Below are 18,209 nucleotides of genomic sequence, written 5' to 3'. Positions count from 1 at the left end.
GCTCTAAAGTGGCAAATACGAAGATGAGCTACTGTTGTTAGAGCTTCGTCAAAGCCACCTGGTCATCCCTGGCAAGCCCTTTCAACTCAGAGCAGTGGCTCTGATTTTCAGCTATTTCTGAGGCCTTTGGAGAAGGAGGCAGATCTATAATTGGTTTGAACTCTCTAAAGTTTATAACTTCATGACCAGTTGAACAGGAAAGATCTTGAGCCTACTTGGTCCAAACGGTTGAAGGTGGGTTCGAAGGCATCTGTTATAATGTTTGTGTTCAGAGAGAAACATCACATTTCATTTTTGTTTTCATAAACACAGGACTGCAAGGAAATACACATATATAATATATTCAGGCTGTCAGAACTATGATTGATTGATATAAACTAATGTATGATTCATTGATATAAACTAATCACGGACATGTTACAGTGCATAAGGGGTCCATTTAGGTAATCATGTCTACACTGTCTTGTTAAATGAGCTAATTTTCTGCATTTTCTCCATACTCTTGCACATAATTTCCAGGCAAATAATCATCCAGTAAATGTCTTATTTAAATAAATTGTCAGTTTCAAGTCTGTGCATCATCTCAGTAAAGTCTAACTTTAACTTGTTCTTGTAAAGAGAGGGAGACTTATCACAACTTATGGTGTATTCCAATAGTTAGTATGCTGTAAAAGTTATTTATTATGATCCCTCAGTACTGTCATTCCTTGTCTATACATTGGACAGATAAAATTGCACGCCAGATCATAATGCAATTTTATTGCTTTACAGGTGGATAACCCAGTCTCTATTTTAAATCAAGAAATGAGTAAACTTCTGTTAAAATCAAAAAGTGGAACAGAAAAATATAAGGTGAACTGTGTTGTACATATTTATGTGAAAAGGCAACTTTTCTTTTAAAAGTTCAGTGCAGTAAACATTATTCAATCTTATACTCATTACTGCATCAATATGTTTGACTTAATGTGTAATTTCATTTTCAATGAAGAAAGTATAATATTCTTTAGTTCTGTTTTGATAAGAGACACCTATTAATTCGTAGTGAATTGAACAATACTTTTAGTTGAATTGCATTTTTATAGGCAACTATTAAAATAAAAGCTTATATTTTAAATGCATTCTCATTTGAGAATTGAAAAAGCTTCTGTTTTGCACATATGATCTGTACCACAGGACATCAGTTATAGTTTTCTATATGCTGTTACATGCAATGAAAGTCTATTTGCAAATATAGTTCAGAACAACAATTACTTTTCTTACCAATCTGCCAAAATCCCCTCATGCTGATCTGAAGAGACTAGTTTCTTTCTGGGTTACTTTTCTCGAGGCCTCAGTCACTCTTTGGTCTCTCAGTTCAATAGACATTACCTAGACAGGCAGACTGTTCGGTCATATTGAGGGGAGAAACATCACAGTCAATCAGAATGCTGTTCTCAACTTGTATACACACCTGCACATTTACTGCAGGGATTGCTGGAAAGTATTGTGGAACTAGACCCCAAGTTGCCTTTTCTTTAACTGGAAATGATAAGACCAGTACTGTTACAACTAACTGCTTGATTAATCAGAATTAATTTTAACTCAGAGCTTAAAAATGTGTTGCTGGAAAAGCGCAGCAGGTCAGGCAGCATCAAAGGAGCAGGAGAATCGGCATTTCGGGCATAAGCCCTTCTTCAGGAATAAGAAGGGCTTATGCCCGAAACGTCGATTCTCCTGCACCTTTGATGCTGCCTGACCTGCTGCGCTTTTCCAGCAACACATTTTTAAGCTCTGATCTCCAGCATCTGCGGTCCTCACTTTCTCCTAGTTAATTTTAACTCATTCACACACTGAATTGTAATCAGAGTTGTTGATGATGTGAGCTTTGTGGTTTTAGGATGCCTGCTACTAAATAGCTATATTTATTTAAGCAGAGATTTAATAACTTTGTCTCAATGTTCCCCAAAAGCAAGATTACAGCAAATAAATAAGAAATGTTGCCACTTTAAAACATGCATATTTTTGAAGTTTTTCATGAAAGCTACTCGACTAGAACAAATGCAAGAAGATTATTCTCAAATACTGCAGACCAAGACAATAACAATGGAGAAGATTGCAGAGCAGGATGAAGTAAGTTGAGTTGATGTTCATGTAACTCCATCTCAGGTGCAGTCCACATGAACTAATTCAGTATAAGTTTTGGTCTTGGTTGCATTACGCCACTAAACATAAGCACAGAAGGACATTGTGAAGCATTACTATGAACAAGTAATCCTTTACCAAATGTTTCTTTCTAACTCCCAATCAAAGGCAACATCTGTAAATGAATCTTTGCTGCCTAGAAATTAGAGTGTGTCTTTACACACCCAGATTTTTGGTACTATACAATTGTTGAGGAATCACAGATATAATTATAACTGCAGTTAGATGCTGGATTAATGGTAGGATTCCTCTATTCAAACATTCTTTGCACACTATTTGATTAACTCAGTTGGTTGATGAAAATCCACAATGGCAAGAAGTAGGTCTACAAAGAGGATTGCCCCATTGAAGAAATTTTCAACATGAGGTTAACAATGTTATATGCAAAATGCAATTTTAAAATACTCATGTTTTCCCCATCCCACCAATGAAACCTGGGAAATCCTAGCTGGAGAGTATGGAACCAGGCAACAGAATTCCAAACATAGAGGCAGGCTAATTAGGTGGGCGGCACGGTGGCACAGTGGTTAGCACTGCTGCCTCACAGCGCCTGAGACCCGGGTTCAATTCCCGACTCAGGCGACTGACTGTGTGGAGTTTGCACGTTCTCCCCGTGTCTGCGTGGGTTTCCTCCGGGTGCTCCGGTTTCCTCCCACAGTCCAAAGATGTGCGGGTCAGGTGAATTGGCCATGCTAAATTGCCCGTAGTGTTAGGTAGGGGTAAATGTAGGGGTATGGGTGGGTTGCGCTTCGGCGGGTCGGTGTGGACTTGTAGGGCCGAAGGGCCTGTTTCCACACTGTAAGTCTAATCTAATCTAATCAAACTGGGGGGATGAGGAGGAATCACTTCACTCAGACAGTAATGAATCTTTGGAATTGTCTACCCGGGAGCTGTGTAGGCCTGACCACTGAGTATGTTCAAGACTGAAATTGATCTATTTTTACATATTGAAAATATCAAGGAAAAAGGCATAGTGTAGGAAATGGCGTTGGAGTACAGGAATTGCTGGTATTTCATTGAATGGAGGGATGGGCTCAAAAGGCTTAAAGGTCTACTCCATCTCCTATTTCTTATGAAATTAACACTAACCATACTTTGCTCCGAAGGAGTTAGCTCTGCATAAATGGGAACCGCAAGATCAGGCCTATTGAAAGAGAGAAGATTTTGAAGTGTTAACTTGAAAGTAATTAACATCAGTGTAGGGGGTATTTGTCAAAGAGGAGGCTTGAGTTCTGAGTTTGGAAGTACAACTTGATCTTTATTCAGAGCTCTTTACCAATGCAGTGTGGGAGAGGTCAGAGAGGAAATCTCTGAGACACTCTGCACTCCCAGACCAAGTCCAGAGTATTTATACAATTCGCATTACTATGGTTACATGCAACATTAATGTCACTGTTTGCCAGTTCACCTCAGACTGTCATGCTCCTGCCCAAATATTTGTCAGATACTGATTAAGTTAATTTTGAGTTAATTTGTTTATTTTCTTGAAATCATGATGACTATGTGATATTTCACAATTAAACTGCCATAAAGTCGTAAATCTTTCTCCTTTCATTTTAAAAATATGCCCTGTAGTTATGAAGTCCCCTACCCTACAGAAAAGGGCTTTACTATTCACTTAATCCATGATTTGGAGATGCTGGTGTTGGACTGGGGTGTACAAAGTTAAAAATCACACTACACCAGATTATAGTCCAATAGGTTTAATTGAAAGCACAAGCTTTCGGAACGCTGCTCCCGCACAACCAACTGATGAAGGAGCGGCGCTCCGAAAGCTAGTGCTTTCAATTAAACCTGTTGGACTATAATCTAGCATAGTGTGATTTTTAACTTTATCCATGCCCTCATATTTTATAAACCTCCATAATATCCCCTCACAATCTCCTTCACTCCAAAGAAAAAATCCTAGCCTTTCCAGACTCTCCTTATAATTCAAAACCTCTAGTCCGGTAACATCGTAATAAATCTTTTCTGAACTCTCTCTAATTTAATAATGTCCTTCTTATAGCAGGGTGATCAGAACAGTACACAATAGACGAGATTCCCTACAGTGTGGAAACAGGCCTTTCGGCCCAACAAGTCCACACAGACCCTCCGAAGAGTAACCCACCCAGACCCATTTCCCTCTGACTAATGTACCTAACACTTTGGACAACTGAGCATGGTTAATTCTCCTAACCTGCACATCTTTGGAGTGTGGGAGGAAACCGGAGCATCCGGAGGAAACCCACACAGAAACGGGGAGAATGTGCAAACTCCACACAGTCACCTGAGGCTGGAATCGTAACCCGGATCCCTGGTGCTGTGAGGCAGCAGTGCTAACCACTGAGCCAACATGCTGCCCCTTACTTCAAAAGTCTTGCCAACGTCCTGTACAATCTCAACATGACGTCCCAACTCCTATATTCAAAGATCTGAACAATGAACAAGTGCCTTCTTAAATACCTTGTCTACTTGTGCCACAACTTTCAAAGAACTATACAACTGAACTCCTAGGTCTCTCTGTTCAACAACACTACCCAGGGCTCTATCATTAACTGTATAAGTCCTGCCCTTGTTCATCTTATCAAAATGCCTTGCATTTATCTAAATGAAACTCATTCTGCCGCTCCTCAGCCCATTGGCCAATTGATCAAGATCCTTCTGTAATCTTTGATAACCTTTTTCACTGTCAACTATACTGGTGTCATCTGCAAACCTACTAAATATGCCTCCTAAATTCTCATCCAAACCTCTTGTACAGATAACAAATATCTGTGGACCCAGCACTGATTGATGCAAAACGCAGGCCTCAGTCCGAAAAGCAACCCTCCATCACCACTCTGCCTCCCACCATCAAGCCAATTTGTAACCAATCAGCAAGCTCTCCCTGAATCCCATGTGATCTAACTTCACTAACTAGTCTACCATGCAGGTGTCTTTCATACCATACCTGGTCAAAGGCTTTCTGAAAGTGCTTGTAGACAGCATCTACTACTCTGCCCTCATCCACCTTCTTGGTCATGTCCTTAGGAAACTCAATCATATTTATGAGACATAATTTCACATGCACGAAGCTATGCTGACTGAATCTAATCAGTCCTTGCCACTTGAAATGTATATAAATTCTATTTCTCAGAATCTGTCCAACAACATACCCACCACTGATGTCAGACTCACCAATCTACAGTTCCCACTCTTCTTCTTATATGCTTTCTTACGTAAAGACACAACATTAGCCATCCTCCAGTTCTCCTGCACCTCACCCAGCTATTGATGTTACAAGTATCTCTGCTAAGGGCCCCACACTTTCTTCTCCAGCCTCCCACAACATCCTGGGATGTACTTGATCAGGGATCCTGGATAATTATCTAACTTAATGCTTTTTAGACCTCCAGCACCTTCTGTCTCGTGGGCTGTTTTCAAGACATCAGTATCTATTCTCCTGCATTCCCTAACCTCTATGTCTTTCTCCATAGAAAATACTGACCCAAAGTCTTCGTTTAATATCTTTCCCAACTCCAATGGTTCCACACATAGATGATTTTGTTGATCTTTAAGGGGTCCTATTTGCTCCCTAGTTGCTCTTTTGGTCTTAATGTACTTGCAGAATCTCTTTGGATTATCTTTACCTTTATCTGACAAGACTATTTCATATCCCCTTTTTGCCCTCCTGATTTCCTCTTAAGAATGTCCCTACACCCCTTATGCTCTTCAAGAGATTCAGTTGAATTCACTTGTCTATAACCTAACATATGCTTCCTTCTTATTCTTGTCCATAGCCTCAATATTTTTAATTCACCCATTGTTCCCTACTCCTACCATCCTTACCCTCCAATCCAACAGGAACATACTGCCTCTGAACTCTCGTTATCACACTTTTGAAAGCGTCTCACTTGTCAGTTGTCCCTTTTCCTACAAACAGTCTATTTCAATCAAATTTTGAGAGTTCCTGATCTCATATTATCAAAATTGGCCCTATTCCAAATAATAACTTTGGCTTTTATACAAGGTCTATCCTTTTCTCTAACTATTTTAAAACTCACAGAATTATGAATACTGGCCCCACAGTGCTTCCCCTCTAACACTTCAGTCACTTGCCCTGCCTTATTTCCTGAGAGAAGGTCAAATTTTGCTCCTTCTCCAGTAGGTACATCTACATATTTATGAAGGAAATTTTCTTGAACCTGTTAAACAAATTCCTCCCCATCCAAGCCCTTTAAACTATGGCAGTTCCAATCCACGTTTTGAAAGTTTAAATCCCCTAGTATTATTGCCATTTTGTTCTTACATATATCGAAGATCTTTCTACATATTTGCTCTGCAGTTTCTCACTGACTACCCCAATAAGGTGATCATCCCTTTCTTATTTCTGAGCTCCACCCATATAGCGTCAATGGACGATTCCTCAGAAATATCCACTTTAAGTACAGCAGTAATGTTTCCCTAATCATAAATTGCCTTTATCCCCTTACAATATTATTTGCTCTTCAATGCTTGGTTTGAGATTTGAAAGCCTCCCAGTTGCCAGTCATCTCTTTACTGATGAACAGTCTATTCCAATCAACCTTTGAGAATTCCTGTCTCATACCATCAAAATTGCCATTACTCCAATTAAGAACCTTAACTTTTATACAAGGCTTTATCCTTCTCCCTAACTATTTTAAAATAGAATTATGATCACTGGTCCCAAAGTGCTCCCCCACTAACACTTCAATCACTTGCCCTGCATTATTTCCCAAGATAAGGTTGATGTGGTTCCCTGTTTTCTCCATCTGTTAGTCAATCCTCCCTGCTGGCAGGGTAGGGACCTCTCTCTGCTACCCACAGCTATTGGTTTAATGGAATTCAGTTAAAAGGAACTAATATTTCCCACAATATTAGTTTGTTCGCTGCATTCATAATTTCATTGCACCTATCTCATCTGGTTGTCATGTGTACAAAGGTCATGATTCTGACAGTGTAAGTTACTGTCTCAGCTAACAAACTTCTTCATATCAACTAAAAGGAATGTCAAGATTTTCACTAACGCTACGAGAGGAGATCAGGAGAATCCTGCTAAAATTTCAGGACCCAGCACCAGCAACCTATTACGTAATATGTAATGCTCATTAGGGTTGATGAGTTCAAAACTAGGGAGCGGGAGCAGAATGACTTAAAAGGGACCTGAGGTGTGACCTTTCCACACAGAAGATGGTTTGTATGTGGAATGAACTGCCAGAGGAAGTGGTAGATGCAAGTGTACTTACAAAATTTAAAAGACAAGTACATGAATGGGAAAGGTTTGGAGGGATGGCAGCCAAATGCAGTCTAGTGGGAGTAGTTTAGTTTGGGAAACCTGGTCCACATGGACAAGTTGGACTGAAGGGGTCTGTTTCCATGCTGTATGTCTCTAGGACTCGAAAACCCTTGGCGACCATTTTATGTTACATTCAGCAATGGGCCGTCCTAACAACAAGAAACACTAAAATCATATAAAGTTACCGTGGTCAACTGAAAACTCAATAATCTTCTTTATTTTGATAGTTGGCTTAAACTTTAATTTTAACTTTCAAAGCATTAGGAATGACACATGTGGTGGCATGTACAGAGTTAAAGACTTTAATTTATATTAAAAGTGATTTTTATTATTACATCTCTCTGCGCAATGCTGTTGTGCAGCTAAGATAAGTTCATAATAGAAAACATTGAAGCAATTGATAATTCAATTTTTCCCAAGTACCTAGCAGAACTAAAGAAGAAAGTCAAGGAATTGGAAAGACGCTATCAAGACCTTGAACGTTTGAATGATCTGGAGGAGAAACTAGAGCAGCTCAAAAATCAGATGGCCTGGGCATTGGTAAACAAATAGAAATTTTGTTTGTATAATTCTTTAAAAGATCTCAAATGATAAGAGTTTATATGGTTGCAATTCTTTCATTTTTGTCATGTCTAAAGGATTCACCTGTCAGCAGGAACATGGCAATCTGACCATGTAACCCATCAATCACTTTTTCTCAGACACACTATGCATTCCCATACACGCTGATTTAGTCTTTATTACTTCCTAACTCAATCTGATCCCAGCCAATTTTGTACTATCCTCTATTCTAGTGCTGCATATCTCTCCCAGTACTTTGTGCATCTTGGTATTCCTCTCTGATATTATCTCCTGCTTTTCACACTTTTGCCTGGTTAGTTTAAATCCATCCCAATGGGAGTAGCAAAACGTCCTGAAGGAACTGAACCCCAGCTCTGTTCAACTGTAAACCAGCCAACCTGTACAGGTTTTTGCTCCAAGCCAATTGTAATGATCCAGCGATCGGACGTCCTCCCTCCTACACCAACATTCCAGTCATGTATTCATTTGTCTTATCCTCCTATTTCTATGGTTCACTTGTGCATGACACTGGGTGTAAACTGGAGATTACTACGTCTGAGATTTTACTTGCCAATTTTCTACACAGCTCCCTGAATTCTGTTTGCAGAATGACATCCCTCTTTCTACCTACCTCGGTAGTTCCAACATGGATGATGGACTGCTGGCTGTTCACCTACCCTGTCAGTGTGCTTTTGCAGCCAATCAGTGATGTCCTTCACACTTGGCACCAGACAGGCAATGCGCCGTCTTGAAATCTCAAAAGCTGCAGAAAACTTGCCTGCTGTCCTCACTACTGAATCATCCATCATTTTGGCTCTTCAAGTCTTCCTTATACCACCCTCTGCAACTGAACCACCTGTGGTTCTGTGGACTTGCCCCTCACTGCACTTCCAGATGAGTCATCACTCACTTCAGTATTCAGAGTTGAATACTAGTTGGAAGATGAGATGTGTTCAGAGGACTCCTGCACTACCTACTACATCCCTTTTTCACTGTCTAGTTGTCACCCACTCCCTCTCCCCCTGCAAACTCTTAAGCTACAGGATGACCATGTCTATATACGCTTTAAGTAACTGGGACCATCACGGGTGTCTCCCAGTGACAGCAGTTGCTGCTGAAGTTCCAAAACTTGGAGTTGAAGTAACAGTAACTGATGACATTTCCTGGATAAATAGTTATCAAGGAGACTGAAAGTGCCCTGCATGACATAACACAGAACATGTCAAAACAGAAGCAACCTTGCCATTATTTTGTACGTTGACCCTTCCCTCTTGATTAAAAAATAAATCTAACCAATACTAGAATACCTTACAGCTGCTAATGAAACCTTACAGGTTACTGATTAAATATTAATAATCAGCACAATTTACTCACTCAAATAAAACTATTTAGAAAAAAACTCAGCAGTTGCTCTCTTGTTCCTTAATTTTTTGTTTGTTTTTAATCTGCTAAATGTTGATAAACAGATCCTAAACATCGAACAATACAGCGCAGAACAGGCCCTTCGGCTCTCAATGTTGCGCCGAGCTAACTGTAATAGTTAACCAGTCAATTACCAATATGTTTCCCTACAATACTAATACTTTCTTTCTGACATAACAGTTGACAATCTGGTTAGTTCCACTGATTCAGGCTGCTCTAATTGAACATTTGCCTCCCTTCTCAACACTTCTTACATTCTACTGGTCTTGCTGATATGCGCTAATCTAACTTCTCCACATTGTTTCCAGTCCCGCTAGTTTAGACTGCTCTGACTGACATGTCTAAATGTATTATACATGGTAAGGTGACAGACAGGTTAGTCAGACACAGGATAAAGACAACCAAAGCTGGGAACCAGATATTCAAAAGCATATGATTTCTCAAAAGGACAGCAGGAAGGAAAGGGTGGTGGGGTAGCTAGGCGAGTGTGAGATTACGTACGATAGCTGGATCGGAAGATGTGGAGTCCATAGGGGTGTAGGTAAGAAATAACAAGGGGAAGAAGTCACCAATGGGAATTGTCTATAACCCGTCTAACAGTAGCTTTACAGTGGGACAGAGATCAAAGCAGGAGATAATGAGGACACATATCACAAGATAAACATTAATCATTGGTGGCTTAAATCTTCTGGTAGATTGGGATAATCAACTTGGCTGAAGAAGCTATGAGGATTATTTCATGCAGTGTATTCAGGATAATTTTCCAGACCAACAAAAGTTTGTCAGATTATCTTCGATCTGGTAATGGGGCAGCCGAATAAATGATCTTAGGATAAGAATTATCTGGGAATCAGTTACCATAATATAGCATAATTTGGCATTCAGTTTGAGAATGAGTAACTTCGGTCAGAACAATTAAACTAAAATTAAATAAAGGTTATTAGGAAGGAATGAGGGCAGAGTTAACTGGAGTAGACTTTGTGAAAAAGATAGTTAAGGAACAATGGCAGATGTTTAAAAAAAAACTTCATGACTCACAACAAAGAGATATTCTAATGAAGAAGAAAGATTCTAGGAAAGGTATAATCTAACCATCATTAACCAAGGATACTAAAGATAGTCTCTAATGGAAAGGTAAAATGTAAAATCCAGCACATATTAGTGGTAAGCCAGAGGATTGGGCAAGTTTTATAAACTAACCAAACATGACCAAATAAAAAGGAAGAGGGAGAAAATAAACTTTGAGGTTAAACTAGCAAGTAATATCAAAACAAACAGCTAGAGCTTCTTTGTGTGTATAGAGGAAAAGAGAGGTCAAAGTGAACATAGACCTCTTAAAGAATGAAACTGGGAATCAGTAAGTAGCAGACTAACGTCATTTTGATAAACGTTAATAGATGCTAAATAAAGAAAGGACGAAAGGGGTAGAAGAGATAAATACCATTTAATATCATGAGAGAAAATATTAGGGAAACTAATGGGACTAAAGGTCAGATTCTTCCAATCTGATATTAAAGGATATAACCACAGTGATACTGGACTACCTGGTGATAATTTTCCGTAAATCTTCAGAGTCTGGAAAACTCTCAAAGGATTGGAAAACTACTGATGTAGCACCCTTATTCAAAAAAAAAGGAGACAATAAAACAGATCACTGGATTAGTGGTGCTGGAAGAGCACAGCAGTTCAGGCAGCATCCAAAGTGCAGCGAAATCGACGTTTCGGGCAAAAGCCCTTCATCAGGCTTTTGCCCGAAATGTAGATTTCGCTGCACTTTGGATGCTGCCTGAACTGCTGTGCTCTTTCAGCACCACTAATCCAGAATCTGGTTTCAAGCATCTGCAGTCATTGTTTTTACCTAATAAAACAGATCAGTTAGCTTAATATCTGCCATTGGGAAAGTGTTAAGAATCTATATGAATGGTGTAACAGTAGAGCATTTAGAAATGTACACTATAACCGGGCAGAATCAGCGTGGCTTCATTAAGGGGAACTCATGCCTGACATTCATTATAAACCTTTGAAGAGGTAACACATAGGATTATTAAAGAGGAGCCAGTAGATGGAATATATTTGGATTTCCAATGGGCATTCAATGAGATACCTCACATTGCCCAACTTAATAAGAAAAGAGCTCATGGTGTTAAGGGCAATATATTAGCATAGGTAGAATATTGTTTAACTAATAGATTAGATTAGATTCCCCATAGTATGCAAACAGGACCTTCGGCCCAACAAGTCCACACTGCTCCTCTGAAGAGTAACCCATCCATTTCTCTACCCTATATTTAAATCCTGACTAGTGCACCTTACACTATGGGCAATTTAGCATAGCCAATTCACCTTAGCTGCACATCTCTTGGATTGTGGAAGGAAACCAGAGCACCCGGAGGAAACCCACACCGACATGGGGAAAGTGTTCAAATTCCACACAGACAGTTGTCCGAGGTTGGAATCGAACCTGGGTCCCTGGCGCTGTGAGGCAACAGTGCCAACCACTGAGCCACCATGCCGTGGAAGTCAGAGGTGTGAGAAAAAGGGGATTATAACATTTTCAAATTAACTATTGGAATGCCACAGGGATCATTGCTGGTGCCATAATTATTTACAATAAAGATTCATAACTTGGATAAGGAAAGAGAATGTACTATCACCACATTTACAGATGACACACAAATAGATGGGAAGGCAAGTGGTGAGAGTGACACAAAGAGTTTGCAGAAGATTTTAGATAGGTTAAATGAGTGAGCAAAAACTTAGCATGTCGAATATAATTTTGGAAATTGTGAGGTTATGCCTTTGGCAGGAAGAATAGAGGAACTGAAGATTATTTAAATGGAGAAAGACTGCAGAAAAATGCAGCACAGAGGAATTTTGCAGGGTGCCCTGTTGCATTAATTACAAAAAACTAGCATTCAGGTAATGGGGAATTCAAATAGAATGGTGGTCTTTGTTTCAACGGTAATGGAATATCAAAATAGGCAGATCTTGCTAAATCAATGAAAGGCCATAGCTAGTATTGTTCCCCTATCTAAGGGAAGATATACTGACATTGGAGGCAGAACAGAGGAGATTCAATTGATCCTGCGTATGGAGGGATCCTAAGTGGGGAGTTTGAGTACATTGGGCTTGTAGTTTAGAGGCACTGGAGTTTAGAGGAATGAGAGGTGACCTTATTGAAACAGACAAGATTCTGAGGGGACTTGACAGGGTAGATGCTGAGAGGTTGTTTCACCATGTAGGAGAGTCTAGAACTGGAGAGCATCATCTCAAAGTAGGATGCACATTTAAGAGAAAGATGAGAAAGAATTTCACCTTTGAATGTAGTGAATCTGTGAAATCGTTTTACTGAAGAGGGCAGCTGAGACTGGATCATTAAGTATAGTCAAGGTTGAGATAGATTCTTAATCGGTAAAGAAATCAAAATGTTTGGGGAAAATGCAGGAATGTGGAATTACGGATAATCAGATCAGCCATGGTTTCTTTGAATGGCCAAACAGACTTGATGGGTCGAATGGCCTACTCTTACTCTTACATCTTATGGCTGTATCTGGACAAGGAAACAGTTTAGGTTAAAAATTGGCCTTTGGAAATCAGAACCTATGTTGGAGTATTTTCGACACCCATTCTCTTCCAAATTGATATCATACTTTCTCAGGCTCTCTATAGTATGTAAAGTATGAAAGAATTCATGCAGAGTTGGTTTTGACACAGATGTTCATATCCCATTAGCCAAATAAAGACCGATCAGTAAATATATCTACTAAGAAACCTACAAAAGAACACACTGCTAGCTGTTTCGAACCATAGATTTTTAACTGGAAATCATGAACATGGAACTTTAAAGTTCTGTATGTATGGAAAATACATCCCACAAAATCTTATTTGGAATTTTAACCAGTAAAGAAAATAAATATATTCATTTGTACTGTAGGTCATTGAGATTGAAAAGGAGTTGGAGTCAATAAAAGATTGTCTTAACAGAGAACAAATAAGTGAGATTACATGTAATCAAAAACTAGAAGAATGGCAGGTGAGTTGATCTTTTGAGTTCTTCATTCATAATCTTGACTATTACAATCTTGAATAATCTTGAATTATGTTTCAATCATCCTTACAATAGTTAATTTAATTGCCTATATGAAGGGAAAGTTTTCTGTTTTTGATTAATTTACGTTTTTATATATTTGAATGGATGTCCATTTTAAGATGATCATTACATTCATTTCATAATCACTTTTCTACCTTAGAAGTGCAATATAAGTGGATGCATTTTCTGGAAAGATTAAAGAGAACCTACCGGAATTATTTTCCCTCTTCTATTAGGCCAAGGTGAACTTTGCAGAACTAAAACTTAAAGCACCTCAGGATCAGTTGCAGAAAATTACAGATGTCAAAGTACAGATACGAAAACAGCTCTTTACTGTGAAGGAAAGCATGCAAAAAAAGAAGAAAGCATATCAAGAAAGTGAGGTTAGTACGATTAGGTGAGATGAAATATAATTGCTTGCAGATACTGTAAAGATGCCAGTTAAAGCAGTCCACAATGTGTGTATGAGGTGAGTGTGCTTAAGGTATTCAGGTGAAGTTATGTGGTATACCCGTTTTTCAGCCTTGAGGTACATTATAGTAGGTGAATTTTTGTATACTGTCGAAGCAATCCGCCCAGTTTGAATCCTAAATGGTTGGAAAAGCATAAGGGCTATGGCAGAAGGTGGAAGAAAGATTTTAGTTCTTTGTAAAGGGTTTCAGGAATTGTAGAAATAAAATATAACACATGAACGTCTTTCTGGTAATCTGTAAGTGACATAATTTTAATTAATTGTTCAGATGTACTGTGGCATTATTTGGTTTGTATGCTCAGAAGAATATTTTAGTTGCAGACAGCCATTAGCTCAGTGGATTGAAGATACATTTCTGTTACATGGTTGTTGAAAAGGTAGCACAGAAGTTTTTCAAGGTTATGCATCAGGTCAGTGGCACTGCATTGAGCCTGCCAATGGAAAGGATGTGGGGTCCCAAGTTGGTGATTTCCCAGATTTTTTTGCAAATCCCAATATGACACAGCTTGATCAGAAGTTCATAGTGGCAGCAGTGCCTCTGATGATGGGTTGGTAACCTGTGAGCAATCTCACCATGAATTTCCCTGATACCCATCAGGCAATTAACACTTCTGTGTCGAGACTCCTGTCCCTTTAAAGGCAGATATCCAACCTCCAAGTGCTTTCTGTCAACCGAAGAACTGGAAACTCCTCAGTCCCAGCAGTGCCACTTGGACTGGTAGCCATTGCTAGTAATGCTGCCTACCAGGCCCAACCGTGATGGAGGCCCTGGATTTGAGGTGAGCAGACCAGGCTTTCCAGGACCAGTTCATTGAAGCATTGGTAAGGAGAGACTGGTTGTTGCCAAGGGCAGGACTGCTCTCCATGCACCATTGCATGCCAACAATGAAGGTATTTTTGTAGGCAGCCACTTCCTGGGTTGCAGACTCCTCCCACCATCCTGGTGGCGGAATGGAAATCTTCAGTGGCTCTTAGTTATTCACTTAAGGACCTCAACAGTCCGTTGAGTGGAAAGTCTGTCATCAATTATGGCGACTGATATGCCAATGAACATTGTCTACACTTCTGTTTCCACTCCGCTGTCTTGCATGAAACTGCTGCCCCAAACCATTGTGTTCATGCATCTCTCAAAATGCTGACTATGACATGCCCAACCCAAGGGCCATGCTATCTGCACTTAACTCCAATGAGATTTCTCTCACTGAATGACATCTTTAATAAGAACTGCTGGTTAAATAATAAAACAATGCATAGGCCAGGTGAAATTTCTACAGGTGGACGGACTGTCTCAGGAAGATTTTATACAGGAAGTTACGGCATTAATTAATTAACCAATTTCTATCTTCTTTCCATTTTTGTGTGTCTATGCTGGGAGTAACTCTACTTCTAACTGTGAATAATTTAAATGAAGCTGAATTGCATGCAGAGGAGATCCACCTGGATGTTGCCTGGGTTGGAGCATTTTAGCTATGAAGAGCAACCAAATAAGCTTAGGTTATTTCTTTAGAGCAGAGAAAGCTGAAGGGGGACCTTATTGAGGTATATAAGATTGTGAGAGGCAAGGACGGAGTGGATAGAAAGCAGCTATTCACATTAGTTGAAGGGACGATAATGAAGCAATGTAATTTTAAGTCAAAAGGGCAGAGGGGATTTGAGGAAAAATGTTTTCATCCAGAGGACAGTTGAAATCTGGAAATCTCTACCTGGGAGGGTAGTAGACGCTGGAAACCTTAATCTTGGAAAAGTACAATTGAAATGTCATCACATTAAAGATTATTGGGCTTAGTGCTGGAAAGTGGGGTTTGTGTGGATAGATTGGCAGGGGCTCGATGGTTCCAAGCACCACCTCTGTACTGTATGCCTTGATGAATGGCATCAAAAAGCATTGCCAAGATATTTTTAAAGTAGATCTTATGTTAGCTTTTGGCACTGCCTGGTAGCTGTGAATTAAGAAAGGTGATTCATTGCACAGGTTTGCACAGCCTACTCAATGATATGAAAAGTTAATCTCATATTTGATTAATCATGTCCCAGATCAGTGATGGTGCGAGGCAATGAACTTGTGCCAATCTATGTTTGGTATCCGTTGCCATAAGTTAGATTTAAAATCTGTGACATGGCAAACACGTGCAAGACTTAGAGCTATCTGGAATTATTTCTATTCCTTTGATTTCCAGGCCACATTCCACCTCTGCAAGTCCCAGCTGGAACAGCTTGAGAAAGATCATAATCGATTACAGAGGCAACTTGAAGAATTGAGTAGGTTAGAAAGTTACTATTACAGTCTTGGAAAAGAATATTTTCACTAGCTTCATTACTTGTACTCTGGAAACATTACAGAAGGATATGGTTGTTGCTTCTATCATCAACATTTCCTTCACCCTCAACTTTTATCTCAGGTTTGACTAAATTCATATCCTGTAATATGAGATGCTAGAATTACTCAGTAGTTCTTGCAAAACCTGTGGAGAGAGAAAGAGTATTGGCCCAGATCTTCTTATAGCAAGATAGTTATTGATTTGATTGATTTATTAGTGTCACATGTACTGACATACAGTGAAAAGTATTGTTTTGCATGCTATCCAGATAAATCATACCTTACATAAGTACATCAGGGTAATAGAACAGAATGCAGAATATAGTGTTGCAGAGAAGGTGCAGAGAAAGATCAACTCTAATATATGAGAGGTCCGTTCATAAGTCTGTTAACAGCAGGGAAGAAGCTGTTCTTGAATCTGTTGGTACTGTTGTCAAACTTTTATATCTTCTGCCCAATGGAAGGGGATGAAAGAGAATATAACCAGTGTGGGAGAAGTCTTTGATTATGTTGGTTGCTTTCCCAAGGCAGTGGGAAGTACAGTCAGAGTCAATGGACGGACGACTGGTTTTCGTGATAGACTAAGTTGTTCACAGCTCTCTGTAATTCAGAAGATGCATGTCAGGACCATGTGGAAGTTCCAAAGCAATTGACTGGATGGAATTTGCCTGAGGAATTGAACTTCTAATGAGTAATCAGCTGGTGTCTGCTATCCTCTGATGAGGTTCCCAGCTCTTGAGTTACAGTCAGTAAATTCTGAGAATTCTGACTGATTTAAGTTTAATAATTACTCAGGAAACATTGAAGGATTAAAACCTGCTTTAATTCCTATTCAATTATAGTACGGGCTCTCCCACCACTCTCCAACTCAGCAGTGACTCCCCCACTAAACCTGTAGACCCCACACCTCTATGGACATCAGATTCCCTTCTGCCTCCTAATAATGAACTCCCCCAATCATAGCCCTGCCTCCCTGACCCCAACAAATACATGAAGACATTTCCCTTCCCTTCCCCACCAACCTGACCATAGAGCCCCCTCACAAACAACTACAGAATTTGCTGGAAAAGCTCAGCAGGTCTGGCAGCATCTGTGAAATCAGAGTTAACATTTTGAGTCTGATGATCCTTCCTCAGAACTGATGGTAGGTAGGGATCCCTCTCCAAGGGCATGCCCCTGACCACTTCCATCCCCCCACCTCTAACTCCCCAGCCAACCACATCTTTCATTCCCCCGACTCCAGACAGACACCAATCAAACTTTTCTCCCCACTCCAACAACTCAACCCTCCGAACCCCACCAGATCCCACCCTAAACCCTCAAGCACTTAATCCGCCACTCTACCCCGACCCATCTGGCACCCTACACCCTCATCCACTTCACAACATATCCCTCACCAATCTGGCTGCCTACTACCTTCATCTACTTGGCTGCTTATCCCTCATCTACCTGTCACATACCCTATCCTGGTATAATATGCTCTCATCTATCTGTCAATCTATGCCACCTTTACCCCATCACTCTCCTTATGCATTGGCTTTCTCTCACTAGCTGTTGAAGTGGTTAAAGGAGACTTAAATCAAAGGCTGTAACACTTACTGCTGAAGGAGTTGTTTCTGAGTTTACCCAGCCCTGTGCTGTCTGTGTGGGTTACTGGACTATGCTGCTTCTGACAGATTGCTTGAGTTGGATCATTACGTCCTGTTAACAAACTACTTGCTAACTTTTAAAAAGCAATTCCAGATGGAGAGAAACTTTTCTCCAGGAACAGAAAGTTTAGGGATTGTCTTAAGTTATAATTTATAATAAGTGACATGATGGCTCTGTGGTTAGCACTGCTGCCCCACAGTGCCAAGGACCTGGGTTCAATTCCAGCCTTGGATGACTG

The 18,209-nt window shown here is 39.9% G+C and overlaps 1 protein-coding gene across 1 annotated transcript in view; it reads left to right on the top strand.

The window, feature by feature from the left end:
- LOC132808013 (structural maintenance of chromosomes protein 6-like) overlaps positions 1-18,209 on the top strand; it is a 125,180-nt gene that overhangs the window by 45,326 nt on the left and 61,645 nt on the right. Inside the window, exons 7-12 of the mRNA XM_060821910.1 lie at positions 772-852; positions 2,008-2,109; positions 7,880-7,999; positions 13,377-13,475; positions 13,769-13,915; positions 16,182-16,267. Coding sequence (XP_060677893.1) covers positions 772-852; positions 2,008-2,109; positions 7,880-7,999; positions 13,377-13,475; positions 13,769-13,915; positions 16,182-16,267 — 635 coding nt within the window. The remainder of the gene's footprint in view (positions 1-771; positions 853-2,007; positions 2,110-7,879; positions 8,000-13,376; positions 13,476-13,768; positions 13,916-16,181; positions 16,268-18,209) is intronic.

Source organism: Hemiscyllium ocellatum, chromosome 3, assembly GCF_020745735.1.
Source record: "Hemiscyllium ocellatum isolate sHemOce1 chromosome 3, sHemOce1.pat.X.cur, whole genome shotgun sequence".
In the NCBI taxonomy this organism is placed as follows: Eukaryota; Metazoa; Chordata; class Chondrichthyes; order Orectolobiformes; family Hemiscylliidae; genus Hemiscyllium; species Hemiscyllium ocellatum.
The sequence above is the reverse complement of the archived record's forward strand: the minus strand, read 5'-3'. Positions and strand labels throughout refer to the sequence as shown.